The sequence below is a fragment of the Podarcis gaigeae genome (genome assembly GCF_964106915.1).
Source record: "Podarcis gaigeae genome assembly, chromosome: 8".
NCBI lineage: Eukaryota > Metazoa > Chordata > Lepidosauria > Squamata > Lacertidae > Podarcis > Podarcis gaigeae.
This window is the reverse complement of record NC_139684.1, coordinates 55,224,202-55,245,829: the sequence shown is the minus strand read 5'-3', so window position 1 is coordinate 55,245,829 and position 21,628 is coordinate 55,224,202. Positions and strand designations below refer to the sequence as shown.

At 42.2% G+C, this 21,628-nt stretch overlaps 1 protein-coding gene across 3 annotated transcripts in view; it reads left to right on the top strand.

Moving 5' to 3' along the window:
• The window catches only part of RSPRY1 (ring finger and SPRY domain containing 1), a 36,091-nt gene extending 14,963 nt beyond the window's left edge, over positions 1-21,128 (top strand). For all 3 annotated transcript variants that reach the window (XM_083751453.1, XM_083751454.1, XM_083751455.1), the window contains 13 exons: positions 2,053-2,105; positions 4,120-4,232; positions 5,290-5,416; positions 6,572-6,630; positions 7,860-7,926; positions 8,952-9,083; positions 11,110-11,225; positions 12,091-12,234; positions 13,285-13,396; positions 15,748-15,850; positions 17,034-17,186; positions 18,400-18,504; positions 19,629-21,128. In XM_083751453.1, coding sequence (XP_083607579.1) covers positions 2,053-2,105; positions 4,120-4,232; positions 5,290-5,416; positions 6,572-6,630; positions 7,860-7,926; positions 8,952-9,083; positions 11,110-11,225; positions 12,091-12,234; positions 13,285-13,396; positions 15,748-15,850; positions 17,034-17,186; positions 18,400-18,504; positions 19,629-19,725 — 1,381 coding nt within the window. In that variant the 3' untranslated portion in view covers positions 19,726-21,128. The remainder of the gene's footprint in view (positions 1-2,052; positions 2,106-4,119; positions 4,233-5,289; positions 5,417-6,571; positions 6,631-7,859; positions 7,927-8,951; positions 9,084-11,109; positions 11,226-12,090; positions 12,235-13,284; positions 13,397-15,747; positions 15,851-17,033; positions 17,187-18,399; positions 18,505-19,628) is intronic.
• Positions 21,129-21,628: the final 500 nt, after the last annotated feature.

Sequence of the window (21,628 nt, the reverse complement as noted above, 5' to 3'; positions counted from 1 at the left end):
ACTATCTTGTTCAAGCATTATTGGCTATAAACATTGTATTGCTTTAACTTGGGGGGGTGCTGCTGACCTGAATAAACTAACAGACAGTTTTCTACAAAAAGAGTAGGCTGTTTTGGGGGATTTTCTAGCAATAGTAAAAATTCATCCTGCTTGGATCCTATTTTTCCTTTAAGGGGCTCAAAGTAGCATCCAGGGGTTATCAACTGGCCCAAGGCTACCCCGTGTGCTCGATGGCTGGACAGGGTTTTGAACCCAGGTCTCTCTAGGCTAAGTCCCAAACTCTGTTTCTACTCCCTCACCTGGGCACTGGAAGGGGCATGTCTACTAACAAGTTACTAGGGAAAGCACTCTGTAGAATTCTTAGCCAGTGGGCATTCAGTTCTGTGATAGAACATATTGCCAAGCACAAATGGTCACATTATAAGTGGAAAATAGTTTTGTGATTCTCCTCCCCAGCCCAACCCCCCAAGATTGGATCGCAAGCGTTCTGTTGCTTCCTTCCATGCCCTCTGTCATTCAGCACTCCACAACTTCCATTCCCTTTCATGTTGTGTTCCGTTAACACTTGGTGTGTAGCAGCTGGCCTTGAGCCAGAGGTGCTCTGTCTTCTGTTCTGAATGGAGGACTCTGCCCCTCTTCCCTCTTGTACCCTTAATGGTCTTGCCTTTTATATTTTAGACCTTGGGTGTGGACCTCTGTGTTTTTATACTTTCATAAAAGCACTTGGTATACTTTTAGGAACTGTGGCAATAATGAAAAGATTCTACATTAATGTATTGACACTGTCTCATTATCCTAAGAATTTGGATTATTTCAGTATCCTCTGAGGCAGTGAGAGTGTGAGTGGATGCTCATCAGATTTTCACAACAACTGATTGCACTGGTTGCCAGTTTATTTCCAGGCAGAAATCAGTGTGCTGATGATTACCTTTAAATCCCTAAATGGTTTGGGCTCAGTCACTTTCCTTACCAACCTGCCTGCTCCATTAGATTTGCTGGGGAGGTTGTTTTTCTTCTTCCAAGGGTGGCTGAGATGCAGCTGGCTGGGATGTGGCTTTTTCTATGGATAACGGAATTCCCCATCTTGGGAGGTCCATTTGGCCTCTATATTTTCCACCACATGACCAAGAATGTTGTTCGTTCCAGTAGATGTTTGGCCTGCCAGGTTCTAGTTTTAATGGCAAACCTCCATATCAGCTTTCTTGTTTCTTCTAATAGGCAAAGGAGTGCCTTTTGCTGGAAGGCTTCCAACAGTCTCTTAAATGAATGATACAAATGAAGGTTTCTGGCCATTGAATCCTGGGGTATGGTGCTGATTATGGCAGTTGTCTAGAGAAGCCCTGTTGCGTGCAATAAGAGTTTTTGTATGCCAAGTCAGGGTCTTTGTTTTCACGTTCACTCTAGATGACTGCACCACCACAAAGCCATTGTGTTCCCCACATTGGATAAAGTTCTTCTTCCAGTTTGTTGTAGGGCTGATAAATATCCTTCAGGCACTTCTGTACATGTAGATCCCTGGATTTGATTCCCATGGTTCTGTACTTGATGATGTGACTGTGGCCTAGGAAACATTTCTGCTACACCAGTATGGGGAAGTAGTGAAGAGAGAAGGTTCAAAGTCCTTATCAGCCACGGTTTGGCTCAGGGTTACCATGACAATCACTGGCTCTCAGCCTAACCTGCCTCACAAGGTTGTTAAGAAGATAAACAGGTGGCCATGTATGCCACTCTGAGTTCCTTAGAGGAAGGGTGGCATAAAAACCTATTCAGTAAACAAATATGATAGTTATTCTTCTTCATTATAGATATGAGACTATATCCAACCAGATTCTACTCAGAATAGACTTATTGAATTTCATGGACCTGTTAGTCATGTCCAGGCATTCCATTGGTTCTACTCTGAATAAAATTAACATTGGATAGGAACCATGGAACTTAGCTGGCTGTTAAACAGTCATGGATCTTCTGCATTGCTCTTCATTGTTAGCTGGTATGAGTGTGCCAACTTTGATAATGATTAACGTAACCTTTTTGTCTTGTGTTTTCTTCCAGTGATCAGGAACCTCCTTATTCAATGATGACTTTGCATGAAATGGCTGAAACAGGTACCTCCCTGCTCTAGTGTGGCACTCCAGTTGCAATCTACTAAGAAACCGTTTAGCTCTGTAAAGAAGCTTAAGAGTCGCACTGCATGTTTATTTCCAAGGGTTGAGGCAATTTTACAGTGATTACCTAAATAATACTGCTACTTGACAATGAGCTTGGTAAATTTCTAATTAGCTTAATATGTGTACCTGTCTAATCTGGCTAAATTTATGAGGTATGCTGTTGCGAAATCAGCCTGCCAGCTGCCACGAGGCTCAAGCTAACAGGCTTATTTTGGTTTTACATTGAGCTAGTAAACAGGCCTTGGAATAACTAGGGGAATAGTTTGCTTCCAAATTAAAAGGAAAACGTTAATTAAATACTGAGGAACCTTGCAGGACATGGGAAGAATGTCCCCAAATGTGTGTTGATATCTCTAGACCAGTCTTCACCAATCTAGTGCCCTCCAGATATTTTGGGCTAAAGTTCCTGTCATCCCCTTTCAGGATACCAGGTGGGCGAAGTTGGCTCCGGACCACTATACCTTTTAAGCATTTTTGCCTGGAGCAACTGTAGATGTCTGAATTCCTCGGTTCTGGAGCTGCTTAAAATACCACACCTGCTTATGCAGCTGTGGTTTTAAGGAGCACAATTCCTAAAGATGTAACTGAAGACTTGACAGTAGCTCTTTGGAACAGCTAGAGGCAGATCAATTTCATGTCTGATGCAGTGGATTTCCATGACACAAACAGTTTATCATCCTTTATTTCCTCATAAAAAAATTATACCCCTTTATCTCTAAAAAGGACTCGAGATGCATTTCCCCTCCTTTAAATTCAGTGTCCAAAGTCCTTTGGACTTTATTACATGTAATTCTTCTAAATTGGTGCTGTACTTAACATGTGGAAAACGAAAAAAGCATCTAGACAGTAATGTCAATTGTGGCTCTGACAATGCCTTGCTCTGCAACGCAGGCTTTAGGCCTCAGTCAATTTGACTTTCCCCTTCTTCCTTGGTGAGGTACTTGAAGAAAATGAGCCAGGGTAAGACAGTGTCACTAACTGATCAATTAAAATGTTCTTCAAGAACAGAAACGTGAGAGTTCATATTTTCCTGCCTGTTTCATTAGCAAGTTATAGATTATCTTCTTTATACATAAATGATAGGAAATATAACAGCCTATTCACAAATTCCTCTCTGTGTCCTGCTGTTGGAGAAGGAGACTGCTGGGAACCGGTTTGGGAAAGGCAGTGTGTTACCTTTGTTGCACTCTCTCTCCTGTGTGCCTTTCTTAAACTTAAACCATAGTTTGAGAAGGAAGGGTGGTGTGTTTCTGATCTTTTGCCTCTTATAAAATAACTCTGGAGCTGGCTTTCCAAGAGATAATGCATTAGACCTCGTAGTATTCAGGGAATCCTTCCAAATTCACTAATCATTACCTATAGAAGCCAGTTCCTACATTCTCTTACAAATCACTGTTCATACCAAGGGATGGAGGTTATGCAGAGATGGATCTGGTTCAGTCATTAGTGGCTCCCATTAACTTAGTGGGACATAGTAAAGGAACTTCAGAGAGGGAGCAAAATCTCACCTTATTTCTATGCTGTAGAAACTCATGGCAATGATTGTGCATAAGCATCATGTTACAAAATGCAGCTGAATTTGTGACTTGCCTTCACTGAGAAGTGTTAATGCTCAGTGTTGGTGGTGGTATTATTATTATTAATATTACTACTACTATTACTATTTATTGTACTTATGAGTCATCACTAGGTATTGCAGTTGAGTAAGAAATATGCATGTGTGAACTTGTCCTAACATTAATCACTGGAGCTATGAATATTTGCCCTATCTCCAGGAGCTGAGTTTGTCCTGCTATTGCAGTCTAGATTAGCAGCTGCTTGTTAACTGTGATGTGTTGTTCAGATGAATTGTTAAAATGCTATTGAAATCATACTTGTGATTCGTGTATGATTATTGTCTCCATCTATTGTTACCAGTCTAAGGCAGTTGCCTCTGTTTTGTGATTGACAGATGAAGGCTGGCTGGAAGTTGTCCAATCCTTAATTAGAGTTATTCCATTAGAAGATCCCTTGGGACCAGCTGTTATAACTTTGCTTTTGGATGAGTGTCCATTGCCAACGAAAGTAAGTAAAATAAATGCATGCAGACTTGGTAACCTTATTACAACAGCATGTAGCATCCCCTACTGTCGAACTGATTCTGACCAAACTTTTTAACAATGCACATCTTAAGAAACAATATTACAATGTGTCATTTTCACATCAGCAATTTCCTGAACAAAAGTTTCAAAACACAACTGAAAGTCATTGGAGGGAAAGCTTGTCCTGGTGAGCACACACAGAGACACATGCATAGAGTTGTATAAACTCTCTGTTATCTGAATCTGCTAATTACTTGTCCAAACTGAGAATTAGGCTGTTGATGCCTTCAGAATTCATGTATGCTCCACCATTTTGTAAAGAAACTGAATATATAGACTTCGTGCCCATAAATCTTTCTGTATGAACTATGAAATGCATTAGGATATCTATCACATGACTAGAGAAGTCAGTAAGAATTCTCCCCCCCCCCCCAGTGCGCATTGCTTAGTCAACTTTGTATAAGTGTACCACGAGACCAAAAACACTGCAAAACCCAGGCACTTTTAAGATTTCTCTTGTGCCCTCTCTCCTTCCAAAAATATGATTCATTGAGTCTCCTCTCATCATGTGACTAAAGAAAGAGTTGAAGGGAAACAACACTTTGCAGAATGGCTGGTGTGCTTTGCTTTGGCCAAGGTTCTTAAATAGCTTATGCTGGATTTATCCCACAGGCTTCAGTGGCACAACTCCAGAGTGAGAGATTTTAGGATTGCAGCTATATATTGTTTTACAGTGAATTACTTTTTAAGAAGGAAGAAGTATTTCCTAACTTCTTAAAAACCTGTGACTACTAATTTAGTGTCTTGATAGTCCTTGCAGTTTTGTGGATGTGAGTTGCTGTTTTTCTAACAGAAGCTGTTAAACAAAGAGGTTTTGCACATGCAAAAATAGGGAGTGTATGTTTTGTTCCCCAGTGGTTACAAAGTACCGTGGAGATAATTGGAGTATCTTCTGGTTCTGTCTGGAGCTGATATAAAGAGAAGGGACTGTGTCTCTCAGTGTTCTACTATTCAGTAGCATTTTAACTTGTCTTGTTTAGGATGCATTGCAGAAGTTAACGGAAATATTAAGTTTAAGTGGAGCTGTTGCTTGCCAGGATGCCTGTCATCCTGCCAAACACCGGAACACAACAGCAGTACTAGGCTGTTTGGCAGAAAAACTTGCAGGTAAGAAGGATTTTTAATGTTTTTATGTAACTGTGGGGGTTATTAACAGGCACCCTGCTTTGTTTTGCTCTAGATTCTCCCCTCCAGTCTCTCTGCTCAGGCCACAGGTGATCTGGTGTAAATACGTTGCATGTAACTCCCATCATTATCAAGAGTACGCCCTCAATATCCTGGGGCAGTGCTTAGAACATTAACTCCCTAATTGAAGAATCTGAAGAAGTGTGCATGCACACGAAAGCTCATACCAAGAACTAACTTAGTTGGTCTTTAAGGTGCTACTGGAAGGAATTTTTTTTGTTTTCCCTAATTGAAATCAACGAGTCTTTAAAATGTTTTGTTCAGCTGCACCCAGGCACCCACAGCTGTGGTCTCCAGATCATCAATGATGCCCAGCAGGGTGTCTCCAGTGTATTCCTCTACAGTAGGCAACATATTTTTTAAAAAATAATACTGGCAACACCAGAAAGCAAAGAGTTCCTTTTTGAAAGTAGTGTCAGGCTGTGCTGTTTTGCTAGAATGCACACTTACTGTTATCGGTTACAGTGGGAGGGAGGTTGCAATAACTAGGGGCAGTAAATACAAGAGCGGTGTACATACTTTGTGTAGCTGGGTCTGGGAAGTGTCCAGTAGGAACAATACTTGGCTGTCACACCTAGCAAAAATTTGTGGGCTCCTGCCTGCATCCAATATACAGCTGACTGCTGGAGGTTAATACTAAAAACAAGGGGATGGATATTACCTTCATGCCATCTTGTGAACTTATCTGTGGAATCTAGCTTTCTGAGATCCTTTTAAGCACAGTATGATTGTATGCTTACCCAAACCCTTGGAACTGTCCCTGTACAATCATCCCTTGCCTTCTGGAGTCAGCACACTGAGTAGGCTTTGCCACCTTTGGTTGAAATTGCACAAGTTACATGTGCTTAAGATGCAATATTACTGTATTTAAAAAACATTGGCTTTTCCTGCTTAATTTTTTTTTAAAAGCTAAACTAAATATACTTGATTTCTTTCTTTCTTGCACAATGCCTTATGCATATAGAGCACAAGATATCAGGGAGGGCAGAGTTGTACAATAAGCTCTTTGGAATTGAGTTTTAAAAAACGTAATGCAGCAGCTTCGATGCACGTGTTTCATTTTTAGTGTTCTTGCAGGCCCTGCAAGTGTAGGTTTACTCAGCCAAGGGATCTTGGAATACTTGCTGCAGAGCTTGGTGAGTATCACAATTTAATCTTCCTCTAATGTTGTTCCTCTTTAAATGCTATGTCTCGTGTGTGTGAACATCAGAGGGATCAGGGCCTTGCATTTCATCCTGTTAAGTTTTGGGAGGAAACAGCTCCCAACATGGGGTCAAGCCTTCATCATTGCTGCTGCTGCTGCCGCCACCATCCTCCTTTTTCAGTAGTGAGTGTGTGTTGAGGGGATGCATAGAAATGGGGAGGGGGCATTGCTGAGAGGTAGAGCACATGCCATGAATGCAGAAGCCCCCCATATCAGAAGGCACAAGTCAGCTTCAGAAGTTGTTCATGTGGCGAAGAGTCATGTGCTCACCTGCACATTTTTTCCTCTGGGCAAGCAGTGAAGAGTAATGTTCCCATCCCACCATCTGTAGGTGATGGTGTGGATTTGCCCCTTTAGGAGCATTTATAAACTTACAGGCAACTTACTTCTGTTTTTCAAGGAAAAAAGCAATGTATAAAAGGTCTTAAATTAAAACCAACGTTGTACAATCATTACATTGTTCTTTAGTACAATGGAAATTAATGAAAGAATAGAATTTAGAGGCCTCATATTTGTCTGGAAAGCTTTGAAAGGTTAAAAGAAAGCTTTTTATAATGTGTTGACAGAAATGATAGGAGGTAGAACACGGCCTCCCCTGCCAGACTTAATAGGTGAGAAGAAATTGCTTAGAAATTTCATCCCCTCTGTGGCCCGGGTTCAGATGCCACAGTCCTCCAAGCCATGGTTTGGAAGATCAGCAATACATCAGCATCAGCTCCACTCTCCTCAAGTCTCTCACACTCATTTCTTGCTGTGCTTTGGCCTCTAGTTATAGTTTGTTCAGATTCCTGAATCAAGCAGTCCATGATCAGCAGTAGCCTCCAAGCCACAGTTGCCAGATTTGAACATTACAGCAAACTACAGTTAGAGGAAGCCTGAAATTGAAGGAGGCGGTTTGTGGGAGTCAGTGGCTTGTTTTCCGATCCTCTGAGCTGAGCAATGGATATTTCCGTAATCCAGAACAGCTTCCTTCTTCCTTCTGCGTAGGACTTTGTCTTGGTGCTTGGGTCTCTAAAAAAAGCCCTGTATGACAAGACATGAATGCTTTTGTCTTGAAAGTGCAATGTTTTTCCCTGTATTTGACAAATTGGCTAAAGTTTGTTGTTTTTGGAGGTCAGTTTAAGGGAATACTGTATCCTTTAATTCTCTTGTTTATCTTAGGAGTTCCAGTCCCACCCAACCGTAATGCTTTTTGCACTAATAGCCCTGGAAAAGTTTGCACAAACAAGTAAGTGAGTTAGCTCAAAATCTATGGGGAAAACACAAGATGGTTCCTAGTAGTCTGTGTGTTGGACTCCCCCCCCCCCCATACACACACTTTGTTCATAAGCATGCATGTGGCACTGACGAGATGGCTTAGGCTTGCTCCAAGTGCTATGGAGTTCTTTATTGTGAACCTTCAGAGCCTGACAACTGCTCTTCCTCCTCTGCTCTCAGGCCCCACCTGAGATTTGGAGGGTATTCTTAGTTGCCTGGAAGCAGCTGAGCAGCATGTCTGCTGTTGCAGCTTCCTCTAAAGAGAACACCAAATGACTGTGTGGTGTGGCAGGACTGTTTAGTTGTGCCTGTGGTTTTGCATATCTGTGCATGGTGCTGCCTACAGTCCCAATATCCTGACAAGAGTTGCCTTGTTTTTAATGGATGAACAGGCCCAAGTGATGCCCAACCGAAGGGCAGAGGGAGATCAAAACATGTTTAGCCTTCAAACAGAGCCCTTTAGCGCTATAAAGTAGGGGTGGGGAACCTCAGGCCTGGTGGCCAAATACAGTTCTCCAAGCCTCTCTATGTAGCCCTCGGGCCCCTCGCCAGACCACACCCCTTTTCTCCAGCCCTGCTTTCCACCCTCCTTGAGTGCTTTTGCTTGACTGGGATGCATCTTTGAATTCTGATAAAGCCTGGGTGGGGAATGGAGAGGGGTGTGAGTGTGTGTAGGATGTTGCCTACTTGGGCTGAAAAAGTTACCCACCCCTGCCAGATAGTAAGGGTGTGGTGTCAGGAGGGCAGGGAAGAAGAAATGGTGTCTGCAAAGGCCCTCTTGGATGCTTGGAAAGGTGCTTTGCTTAGCTAATCATCACATGGCCAGTGACGTAAGTTCCACTGACTGCTTAAATGTTGCCTGGTTCCTCTTTGAGAAAGAGAGAAGAGAAACTAATACTGCTTTTGGATACTTAGAAAATGATATGTTTAAGCATGAACAAGCTTTGTTTCCGGTGAAGGTTTTTTGACAATCATCACTTTGTGTTACCATTTTAGGTGAAAATAAAATGACAGTTTCTGAAACGTGCATCAGTGACCAGCTAGTCTTGTTAGAGAAATGGACAGATAATCCAGACTACTTAAAACGCCAAGTCGGATTCTGTGCGCAGTGGAGTTTAGACAATCTATGTAAGTAAGAATTTATCTGTGAGATGGGGGTGTTGCTGGTGACATGCTCTGCATTCAAAAATGCAATGTTTTATTTGGTATTTAAGCAAACTTTTACTGCTACGGTGTAACGTAGTTTTCAGTATCTGAAAGTGAAAACTTCCTTGATAAAACCAGCAGTGTTATGTGCATGTACTGCTACTGAATTCGGGTCACTTAACCCAGAGGCAGGATAACTCAAAGGTGGAGAAAATTTGGGAAATGTCTTGGGATAGTTGCCTAACCCTTTAGGGGACCTTTGAACACTCAGAGAACTGATTCTTCCTGCACTTCACAGTGTAGCAGTTTTGTACATTTTAGCCTTGAGGTCAGACAAGTCTGTCAGAGCAATTTTCACAAAGGGAGCTAAGTGAGGTGTACAATTATTATGGGTGTAACTTGTCGTGACTTGCTGTGGAGAGTTTATGGCCCCAAGCAAACATCTGCCTTGCATTGTCCTCCTTCCAGCAGGAAGTGCACTGGTGAAAACTTTGTTGCCCAGACATTTTTTTAATCAGTTTAATTTAGCCATCCCTATAGAAAAGTAGTGGGAGACTGTGGCCCACTTCACAAGTTGACCTGAATGTGCTGTTATGCAACTCACCTTAAGCTCGTGGGTGGAAGTTGCACAGGCCACCGGGAGTGATATGGAAGCATCCACAAGACAGCAGTAACCACATTGCTGTGGGTAATATATGAAGGAAATCCATGGTGATTATAGGCTTCTGCTTCTGCCACCATTGTGTTCTCTTTGGGTTGCAACTTCCCTTGAATTTAGAATCTAGTCTCTGGCAAAAGCTTGGTTGCTGTTCAAAGTCTAAAAATAGGAATGCCTTTAAGGGGGGAAAGTCCTTAAAATTTGGGCTCATTTGGCTTTGATGCAGCAGCCCACTTGTTAGTGGGAGTAAGTCACACTTGAATAAGTGTGTAAGTCACATTTGAGTAAGTCACATTTGAATACTTATGCTCATGAAAGAGCTACACTGACTTTCAGTAAGTTCCTGCGTTCAATCTAAAGGCCTGGTTATAACCTTTTAAAGGTCTAAATCAGGGGTGAGAAATAATTTTTGACTCCATAGGCCAGACCCTAATCAGGATCTGACTTGCAGGCCAAATTTGACAGGTGGGCAGGGCCTTTTACAAGTCTCTTTCTCTAAGCCCCCAATTGCAGGGGCTTAAAAGGGGAATAGGAAGAGGCTTGGAAAATGCAGGAGCTGTTTCAGAGCCTTTGCAAAAAGGCTCTTTGAAGTAGTGTGTAAGCAGGGCTTGCTATAAGTGTTGAGCAGCTCACTGGTGTTTGCAGCAAGCTCCAGTTTGGGCAGGGATTGGCTACAGTACAGTGTTCCCAATGTGGAATTTCACCAGCGCTTGCTGTCACCATTGATCAGCACAGATAGCAAAGCTCGCTTGTCAGGGAACATTCAGGAGCACCCTTTGAGGCCCCCAATTGTTCATTTGCAGCTGCATATCGACCTGCTCCCCAGCTGACATCATAAGCAACATCAGATCTGAAAAGGGTGGGCATGGTTCAAGGAAAACTGCCTTTCAGGCCAAATTGGATCCAGCCTAATTTGGACCTTGCACCCAAACTTTCATATGCCTGTACTAGTGGGTGGTCTGTCGGATAGTCCCTTTAATGAAGAAGAGGTACATAATCTTCCACAGTTCCCAGTTCCTGCCCATCACCCCTCCTCAGTGTTCTGAGAATTTCAATATCCCATCTTTGACAAGTGTAGCAAAAATTCCATTTAATGAATGAAATACAGTGACAATTTAATTTATTATTTGTATAAATTTAACTTTATTCTAACTAGTAACGTATCTAATGTGTTCCCTGATTGGGGGCTTCCTTCTCGGTCAAATTCCAGACCATTTGATCAAATTGCTTAACTAACGCTCTGCAGTAAGAGTCGCATCAGGTGAGCAGATACATTTGATTGCCAGATCCATGTTTTGCAGTATTGGGACGTCTACTACAGTTATAACTTCTAAATATGTATTTTTGCAGTTTTGAAAGAAGGCAGGCAGTTTACATACGAGAAAGTTGATTTGACCAACATAAATGCCATGCTGAATAGTAACGATGTCAGTGAATACCTTAAGATTTCACCACGTGGGTTGGAGGTAAGTTTTGGTGCTTAATTCCATCATATTTTTATGTCTTCTAAACTTCCCCAAACAGTAAGAAGTTTCAGAATTTGGGTTTCATTTCCTTTTGGAAAAGAGCACACTAGAGGCTTCACTCTCTTTGAGATAATATAGGCAGTAAGTCAAACCAAGCCATTTTTATATGTGTTGTTTTTTTTAAATAAACCCAGCTGAAATAGCAGAAAGAGAGGAAGTTTAGCAAGAGGTTTTAATCAATGATTAATAAGGTTGTGAGATCAAAGGGGATACAGTAAGACTTACAAATCCTGTTTCAGAATGTAGCTGTTGGTGATCCTGGTGAACTTATTAAAATGGACTACAAAGCCTGCATTCAGGATCTGGAATATACATATCACAACCCTGTATCACTTGCTATCAATTTGAGAAATAATTACTAGTTTGCATTATTTGCAAATATGCAAACAAAGCATAAGGGAGGGCAAGCAGGAGCCCCTCCTGCAAGGCAGCATTGGATTCCCAGAGAGTCATGTGCATAGCACACTCAAGGCTCCACCTGACTTTGTAGCAGACTCCAGACATAAATTTTCAGCTGTCTGTGTTTGCAGAACGAAACAACAAAACAAAAGCAAGGCTTTTTCAGACCACACCTGCAGGGCACTTAGTCTCACATCTTCACCCCTGCAGGTGAGTTACCTATTCAGTATTAAATGTAGAATCGGTTTCTTCTGAAATATGAGCCTGCTGCCTCAAAATGGAGCTGAGAACTTACAAGGATTTAAATTCCTCCTGCTAGGGCCAGGTAGCTGTTGTCTTTTGGAAGGCAAGCATTTATTTATTTTTGGAAGGCAAGCATTTATTTTTCTTTTGGTTTCTTCATTAGGCCCGATGTGATGCATCGTCTTTTGAAAGCGTCCGATGTACTTTCTGTGTGGATTCTGGAGTTTGGTACTATGAAGTCACAGCTATTACTTCTGGGGTGATGCAGATAGGATGGGCTACCAAAGACAGCAAATTCCTCAATCATGTAAGTGCCACTTTCTGCCATAGGCATAGGAACCTACTCATTAAGTTAGATCAGCCTTGGAGTCTCTTTTCTGGGTCCTTTTCACCTTTGGAAGAGAGGTAGATGGGAGCCAGATAGAAGGCCTTCACTGGGGCATTAAACTTGTGGAACCAACCTGCTTGGAGGTTTTAACCTCATTCCAACACTGACATCTTTGCAGAAGCCATGTGAAGATTCTGATTTTTCTTGCAACTTTTGGTTTAAATGGGCCCTCCAGATGTTTTGGGCTGCAGCTCCCATCAGCCCCAATCAGCACAGGTTGGCAAAAGTTGCAATATACAATTACAGGGAAGGTGTTTCACTGAAGTAAAAATGTTGTATAGGGTTAGGTCAAATACCTTGATATGGTGGGGAGAGTTGGCATTGCTGGAGAAGAAGGTAGATGAGAGCCTTTCTTCACCTTCCCCAGCAGCACAACTGTACATTTAACTGTATTTTAGTTATCAGTTATTGCACAGCACTTTGATGCCAAAATGTGCACTGGTGTTTGGTGCAATGACTGGTGTGGATGGGATTTTCTTAATCTTAAGCAAGAGAGCCAGAATATCCCACCTGTTTGCATGCTCCCTCCTCTTCTCTCCTGCACAAATCCAGCATAAATTCAGTTGTAGCATTGCATTTGCACCAAATTTAGCTTTTGACTAGGTTTTAAAGGTGATTTTGCAATTTCAGAAAGTGTCAGAGAGCTATACACAACAAGGAAGCCATAGCCTATGGATCTTTCCCCTTTTGGAATTCACCCAGTGTATGATCACACAGCAGGAAGCAACTCTGGGTGAGAGAGGCCCTGAGTCTGTACTTGCAAGAGGGCATAAATGTGCCCAGTGTAGTCCAACAGTGGACCACATATTCTAACCTGCATTCAGATCTCACCCTTGTTAAGAAAAAACATATTGATACCCCCATGTGCCCATAGCTATGCAAAATGGTTGAGAAGCTTTAAAAACAAGATTCCCACAAGTATTGTCATGTCTCAAGAAAAATAAATGCTGTATTTTATCTTCCCTGAAGGAAGGTTACGGTATCGGGGACGATGAGTACTCCTGTGCATACGATGGCTGCCGGCAGCTGATCTGGTATAATGCCAGAAGTAAACCACATTCCCACCCGTGCTGGAAGGAAGGTACTCCACCCACCTTGTTGCAGTTGTTGCTGTTGTCGTCTTCATTTGCGGGGAAATTGTTCTAGCACTCCCCAGAGGGGAGCAAATCTGCCAATTTAGTAGCCTAGAATCCCTTCTACTTTGTCTCCTACCATTGTAGGTCACTGTAAGCGAAGAGCCATTTTCATCCCTTCGCAGCAGCCTTCTGAGGGCCACATGCCACTGGTGGGTGGGACCAGAAGCAAAAGTGGACAGAGCCTACCTTTGTGCAGTAGGCTAGCTTCTGCACACACACTTCTCTCTGTCGTCCATCCGGGCAGGCCAGAGTCCAAGGTTCATCAGAGTTCAAGGACACATTCCAGCTAGGCAGAAACACTAGGAGAGCGTGGAACAAAGCCAGTGAGGCCCATGGCCTAGGGAAAAGAAGGTATGGCTGGCACATGTGTGTGGCCTGCAAAGAGTCCCAAGTGTCATGGAAGAGGGTCACATTTGGGCCTCCCAGGCATGAGGTCTCCTGTCAGATTGGTAAAGCTAGGCTGCGCACTTTTTTCAGTCCTCACTACATGCAGGAATGGTTTTGTATGGGGGGAGCATTCAACTGTCCAGTTCTCCACCTATAACCTGAAGTGGTGCAATCTAGGAAAAGGCTTTTATTGTTGGACTCCGCTGAACTAGATCCAAGTTGGGATCCTTCCAGGCCACTGAAGGAGAAACAAGTGTAGCCAGGAAAGGATCTTGACTGAAATTGAATTTTTGGACAATGGAACAGATGGCCCAGGGATCCAAGGGGTCTCTTTCCCAGATGATTCTTTTGGGACATGTCCGTACATCAGCTTCCTGTGCTTTTAGCTCAGTGCTTTAGCAGTAAACTAGAAGCACAGGAAGCCTTTCCTAGAAAAACCAAATGTCCCCTCTTCCTTCAAATGTCCCCACAGACCCCACACAGACATTCTTATTGCTGCTCTCACTGCCAGTCATGCAAATTGCACATCCAGTATTGAGATCAACATGCTATCTGCGGTGAAGACTGCAGAGGAGCAGCATGATATGTACATGTTGGTGCCTGCACTGCAAACTCAAGGCACAACTGCATTTTTCAGAGCATATTTACAACATGTTTACTTTTGTTTCTGATGTGCATCCAGTCCCTGCGGTCAATGTTTTAATGTGCTTCTGTTCATCTTGATCTTCTCTGCATTATGTGGAATCTATGTAGCATCAATTCATCCTGCATTTGGGGAAAAAGGAGCACAAAGTTTCCTTCCTCCTTCCAGTTACAAACTCTTACCTAGCTTCCTAATTACTTAAATTTAAGAAAATGCTGGAGATGACTGAGCAGGCGTAACACTGGCTCCCTGCAAAATGTATTTCATTTGTAAATCAGGAGTCAGCCTCCAGAACATATTTATTTTTTATTTCATAAAATGTTTACAAAACAAAAACTCAAAGTAGTTTACAAAAAGATTTTTTTAAAACCCAGTAACAATTTGCAACAATAGTTTAAAACTTACAAAAAGTTCAAATACTAATGTCTGCTTCTTTTTCCCTCTTGTGTGAATTCTCCCCTCTACAGTTAAATCATAGTTTAGAGCAGGGGTCATAAAACTTTTTCAGTCCACTGTCCCTCAGACCTTGTCGGGGGCCGGATTATATTTTGGAGAAAAAATGAACCAAGTCTTATGCCCCACAAATAAAACCCAGAGATGCATTTTAAATAAAAGCACACATACTACTCACATAAAAACACGCTGATTCCCAGACCGTCCACAGGCCGGATTTAGAAGGCAGCTGGCCAGATCTGGCCCCTGGGCCTTAGTTTGCCTACCCATGGTTTAGAGTTACAGGTGTTATAACCCTACTTGGTGCTAACCAGAGTTCTCTTCTTAACCATGGTTTGAAGACAATTTACCAGCCCTGGTTAAGATTGAGCCTGGTTTTTTTAACCATTGTTATTGTACACTGTAAACCATAGTTAAAGCTGTTGAGGGAAGCGACATACGATTCATGTCAGGGAGAAGCCTCCATTCCCAAAGTTGGTTTTCAGTTTGCAAACCACAGTGTGCAGAAATCAGTGCTATATCCTCATCAGGCCTTTCAATACTTGCTGCAAGGTTTCAGGATTAAAGACAACATAAAGGAAGAGAGGAGGCATTTAAACAGATGTTGGATGGCCCTCTGTCAGGGATTCTTTAGCTGTGATTCTTGCATTGCTGGCAGTTGTACTAGATGACCCTTGGTGTATCTTCTAACTCTACAATTATATGAAAAGGGACTGGTATATATACCCACTGCATATACCAAGTCACTATTGTCGGGTGGGTTGTTAAACAGATCTCCAACAACCCTGTGTTTTTTCTTATATATGACTTCAGGTGATACAATAGGATTTTTGCTGGACCTACAAGACAAGAAAATGATCTTTTATTTAAATGGGAACCAGCTTCCTGCTGAGAAGCAAGTCTTTTCTTCTGCTGTGTAAGTATGTAGCCCTTGTGAAAGCAGTGAAAAATTAATAGCAAGCTTTTAAGACCCAGATAACAATAAAATTAAGTCTAAAAGGCCAGGGGAACATAAAACCACACTTGCCAGATGCCATAAGAACAACAGAATAGGGTTCCAGATGGACCTCTTTGTAGAGAGCATTCCATAAGTGAGGTGCCACCATTGAGAAGACTCTCTCCGGGAGGCACCTGCCTCACCTAAGATATGGGGTACCTGGGTAAGGCCCTCAATAGAACATATAGGTTAGATACAGAGACAGGTGGCTCTTCATATACCCTGGTATTAAGCCATAAACAGCTTTAAAGGTCAAAGCCAACATGCTGACTCGACGACTGGATGCCAGTTCAACTGGTGCAACACCTGTATAATAGCTGTCACTACAACTTAGCATTTATGTATTGCATTTATATCCCACCTTTCCTCTAAGGAGCTTGTAGTGGATTACACACGCCTCCCACTCTCCATTTTATCATCACAACAACTCTGAGGTAGGTTAGGCTGAGACAGAGTGGCTGACTCAAGGTCGCCCAGTGGGCTTCATGGCTGAGTAGAATATGAAAACTGGTCAATCACATCCTAGTCTAGTACTCTAACCACTACACTACTCTGGTTCCAGCATTGTTTCCAAAAAGTCTTCAAAGGTAGTGCTACAAGGAATGGGTTACAGTAGTCTTAAATTGTAGATTGCCAGAGCATGGATCATAGATGCTTTGCTGTCTCTGTCCAGGAAATCTGAGTGAGCAAAGAGTGGAATTCAGGCTGGGTATTGGAGGCAGGCAGGGAATAGATATGCAAGGGGCCTGTTTGAAATGGCATGTTAAGGATCCAAGCATACCTGGGAAGGGGGGCGTTCTTTAGTCTGCAACCCATCTACTTGGGATAGCCAGACCTTCCTATCCCTAACTAGAAAACAAGACATGACTTGTAGTAAAGACAGCATGGTGTAGTGGTTAGTGTGTTGCACTAGGACCTTGGAGACAAGGCTTCAAATCCCCACTTGGCCATGAAGCTCACTGGGTGACCTTGGACCAATCCGTTCTGCACACCTGGATGATTCTACAAGTCATGGGTATTTCTCAGTCTAATAGAAAGTGGCACTGTGTGTCGGATGCTTTGCATGGTGGTGCTCTAATATTAGTGTCCCTTGACTTTGCAGGTCTGGCTTCTTCCCTGCAGCTAGTTTCATGTCTTATCAACAGTGTGAGTTCAACTTTGGAGCAAAACCTTTCAAATATCCACCATCAGCTAAATTTAGTACCTTTAATGACTATGCCTTCTTGACAGCAGAAGAGAAAATCATTTTACCAAGGTAATATTTTCTACTTGTCAGTGCATGGAACTGAAAGCCGAGATTACAGTCTTGTTCTTTGTAGGTTTTGACCCATTTGGATATGATAAATAAAGGGTATCCTGTGAAGTTTTTACACATGTGAAGTTTCATCAAAAGCCTGTAGTTTCACACACTGCAGCCTTACACAATGGAAGAACCACTTAACCTCGGAACTGTTTTGTGTGTCGATTGTAGAAAATGCAGGTTGAAAATGTAATGTGGGAAATGCTGGATACCTGTCATTCTGAGAGTTGTATCTAGGGCAAACTTAAGGTAAAGGTACGCCTGCCCGTACGGGCCAGTCGTGTCCGACTCTAGGGTTGTGCGCTCATCTCACTTAAGAGGCCGGGGGCCAGCGCTGTCCGAAGACACTTCCGGGTCACGTGGCCAGCGTGACGAAGCTGCTCTGGTGAGCCAGCACCAGCGCAGCACACGGAAACGCCGTTTACCTTTCCGCTATAAAGCGGTACCTATTTATCTACTTGCACTTAGGTGTGCTTTCGAACTGCTAGGTGGGCAGGAGCTGGGACTGAAAGACGGGAGCTCACCCTGCCGTGGGGATTCAAACCGCCGACCATGCGATCAGCAAGCCCTAGGCACTGAGGTTTTACCCACAGCGCCACCCGCGTCCCAAACTTAGGTGCAGATTATTCCATGAGAATGAGTCATGTAAACAAAAGCCAACTTTCATAGATTAGATTAGTTCTGTGCTATTTATCCAGTTTCTGTGATTCAGGTTTTTGACTAACATCTGAAGTTTTGTTGATTGGTTTATTAGGGGAACGAGAGAAAGGCTAGTTGGGAGGGGGAGCTTTCCATATTCTGCCTAGACCCTCCCCAACTATAAGGGGTAACAACTTCTTCCAGTGGTGGTAGCTTTAAACGAGAAGTTTAGATCTTCCAGATTCCCGATTTCATGCTTTGTATCAAATCTGTGTACTTGTTTGATAAACTAGTGGATATGCAGAGCATTAATTCTGCAGTGGCCTTAGTTAACAGAATTGAATAAATTGTTAATTGAATTTGTTTTTGTTGTTTTTGTTTCCATTGCTGTGCATACTAATTCACAGATTTTAAACTGAGATTCATTGTCGTGTAAGGTGACCATGTCCATAGTCAAATACATTTGATATGAGCAGGATCCCTTGAAACTGTTTCTTTGAACTGAATCCTGCTGATTTTTCCTCTTCAGACATAGACGACTGGCCTTGCTAAAACAAGTGAGCATTCGAGAGAATTGCTGCACTCTTTGCTGCGATGAAATAGCAGACACAGAACTCAGGCCATGTGGTCACAGGTATGGTGGATAATTATTCCTTTTATTTATCATGGTTTTGTAGCTTCCCCTGTCTTACATGCCCTAGTATGATAAGCTGTAATTGGTCTTGGAGGGATTATTTATTTATTAAATTTGTATACTGCCCTTCATCCAAGGTATACAGGGTGGTTCACAACATAAAAATTTAAAAATTTAAAATGAGAAAATCTACAATAAAACAAAAACCAATAAATGCCCCCCCTCACAAACACATTTAAAAGACTATACAGGATATATATTCTAAAAGGTGGATTAAAAATACTATTATTAATTATTCATAACATCATCATCATCATTATTATTATTATTATTATTATTGATTTTCTATTTTGTAAAGCTTTGCAATCCAGGTTAGACCTGGTCTGCATATGTAGTAGGATGAGGTGGTAGAAGGGATTCTGCCAGTTCAGGCTGCAGGTGAGGAATGTCACTTTTGTTTTTTCTTCATCATCAAGAGGGGAAGCCTGCAAAGAACAACAAGCACAGCAAGGAGGAGATGTTCCAGATCAGCCTGTTTCCTGCTGTACTAGGTTTCTACTAGCAGGGATTTTGTTGTTGCTGCTGCTGCTGCTATACCTGCAGTATGACGTGGTACTGTCCACGCTTCTCCCTTAAGATTCTACTACCCACCTTATTCCCCCACTGCTTCATGTGTACATAAACCCTATAAGTCTTGAGGCAACAAAGAAGATGGATTTTACTGCTTAGAATATGTGCATTGTCTCTGTACTATTAACTGTCCACAACAAAGTTAGCATTGACAAATCATGTGAGTTGTGACACACCCACCTGCCCATTCGGTGTTCCCATGGAGAATTACATGACATAAGTTGCATCCATGCTCAGAGTAGTCCCATGAAATAAATAGGCACAACTAGCTTTGGTCCATTATTTTCAGTTGGTCTACCTGGATTAAAAGCTATTTGGATACAGCTCCATTCCCACAACAAAAATGAATTTGTTTGTTTGTTTGTTTTTTAAAAAGAGCAAAGACATTTCTGTTGTTCCTGATGAAGAGTTCTGTGTAACTTAAATGTTTGCATACTATTGCCTGGACAGAAGTTGCCCTAGTAACCCATCTTATATCATTGTTCTTCTTTTAGTGACTTGTGCATGGAGTGTGCCTTGCAACTAGAGACCTGCCCTTTGTGTCGACAAGAAATACAGACTCGGGTCCGACAGATCGCTCACATTTCATGACACGTGGGGAACTGTATCTCGTGAACTTCCCTCTGATCCATTCCATTCAGCGCTAGAAGGGAGAAAGGCAGCTCTGACCGAGCCACACACAAGCTGAGAGCCCCAACTGTGGCCCACTTTCACGCTGAACAGTAGACGGAAACCTGTTAAGTCGCCCTGCTGCCTCAGAGCTGTGGAATGTTCTTTTAGCAGAAATGAAAGTTGGCGGTGAGACTTGAGCTACCTGTTGGTTTGTCTCCGACCAAGGTGGCTGGAGAGTCTGCCTCTTAAGTTTGCCCCCTGTCCACTCTTCCCATTTCCTTTCTTCCACTGCTCCTTCCACTTGCCCATCACATGTCAACAGTTTTGCACTGGAAACATAAGGCTCATAATCTCCTCTAATGGGGGCATATCTGTCTTCTAAAGCCTTTATTTCAGCAGCCGTCACACATTTAAAAACAACACCAATATTTCTTGGTCAATGTAGCTTCCTGCTGGTCAGAGACCCTCTGTATTTTGGACTGTTGACCTGAAAATGTTCAGACTTGAATTCTACATGAAGAAACTGATTTGTAAAGGAGGCGTTGAGATTCTAGAAGAATCCAATTTTTTTTTGATAACTCTGATTCCAAAGAACATTGATTCTTCCACTACCACCGCCTTTTTTTAAAACTCCAGAAAACTGCATTTTCATTCATAGTGTTTCTAGTTCCTTCAATTTCAGTACCTACATTGTTGTCAAAAAAGAAATGATTTTTCAGGAGGGATTCTTATAACTACAGTGCCAGACTGGAGATAGCTTGTTATTCTGGGTATTTTAAAAGGTACCATTGATTTCTCTCTCTCTCTCTCTTTAAATTCAGTATTTGTTCTTGAAAGTTCTGTACGTTTTGAAAGTATTGAGCTATAGAACTCAAGATCTGGAAAGAAAATGTGGAGAAACTCTGTTAATATTGTTTTGAAAGAAATACATGTTGTTTGAATAGCAAGTCAGCCTAGGTTGACTAAACTACCATTTCATTTACATAGGCTCTAACAAACTTAGTCTGCCAAGCTCATGCCTATCCACTTGGCAAAACATGTGGGAAGGAGGGACACACAGTGCAACTTCTAGGGTTGCACAAACCAATATCAAAAAGCTCATGGGGCAATGTGCATATTGTGCCTCTGTGCAAGTGCAGAAAAATCACTGAAATCAGCTGTGTGAGAATCTCAGCCTTAAAAGAAAGTAAGTTTCTAGTTATGGTTGCAAGGTACCTTTGGAAGGATATGTGAATAATGTCTGTTGAATTCTTAAGATGTTTAGACATTGTTGAATCACATTTCCAGTGGTTCAGGATGGGGCTTCAGTTTCCCGTCTTAATTTATAGAGTGCTGAATCCAGCTTTTCTTGATTCATTAAAAACAAAAAGCAATTGCAACAATTATTTATTTTATTAAAATTTCCTACCCGCTTTTCTTTATAAAGGAGTTCCAAAGCTGGGTACAATACCAATGAATAAAACCATAAACTGGGATAGCTCAGTTGGTCAAGCTTGAGACTCTTCTCAGGGCTGTGGGTTCGAGCCCCACGTTGAGCAAAAGATTCCTGCATTGCAGGGGGTCGGACTAGATGACCCTCATGGTCCCTTCTAGCTCAACAGTTCTTTGCTCAAACAAACAATAAAACAGTAACTTCAGCTTGAGAGCACATAGACAGTTTAATAATACCTGTTTACAAAGTGTAGCAACACAGATACCCCAAAACCTGGGTGAACAGTACATCTTCAGTAGTCACTGAAAGCTGACAACTCAGTGCCGGGCAAGTCCACATAGTCTTATCCATGGCCCTGCCCAGTTTTCAATTAGTAATTTGTATCACTAAATACGTTTCTTTAGAAAGGAACCTTCAGTTGAACTTTCAGCTAATAGACTGGGGTCCTTG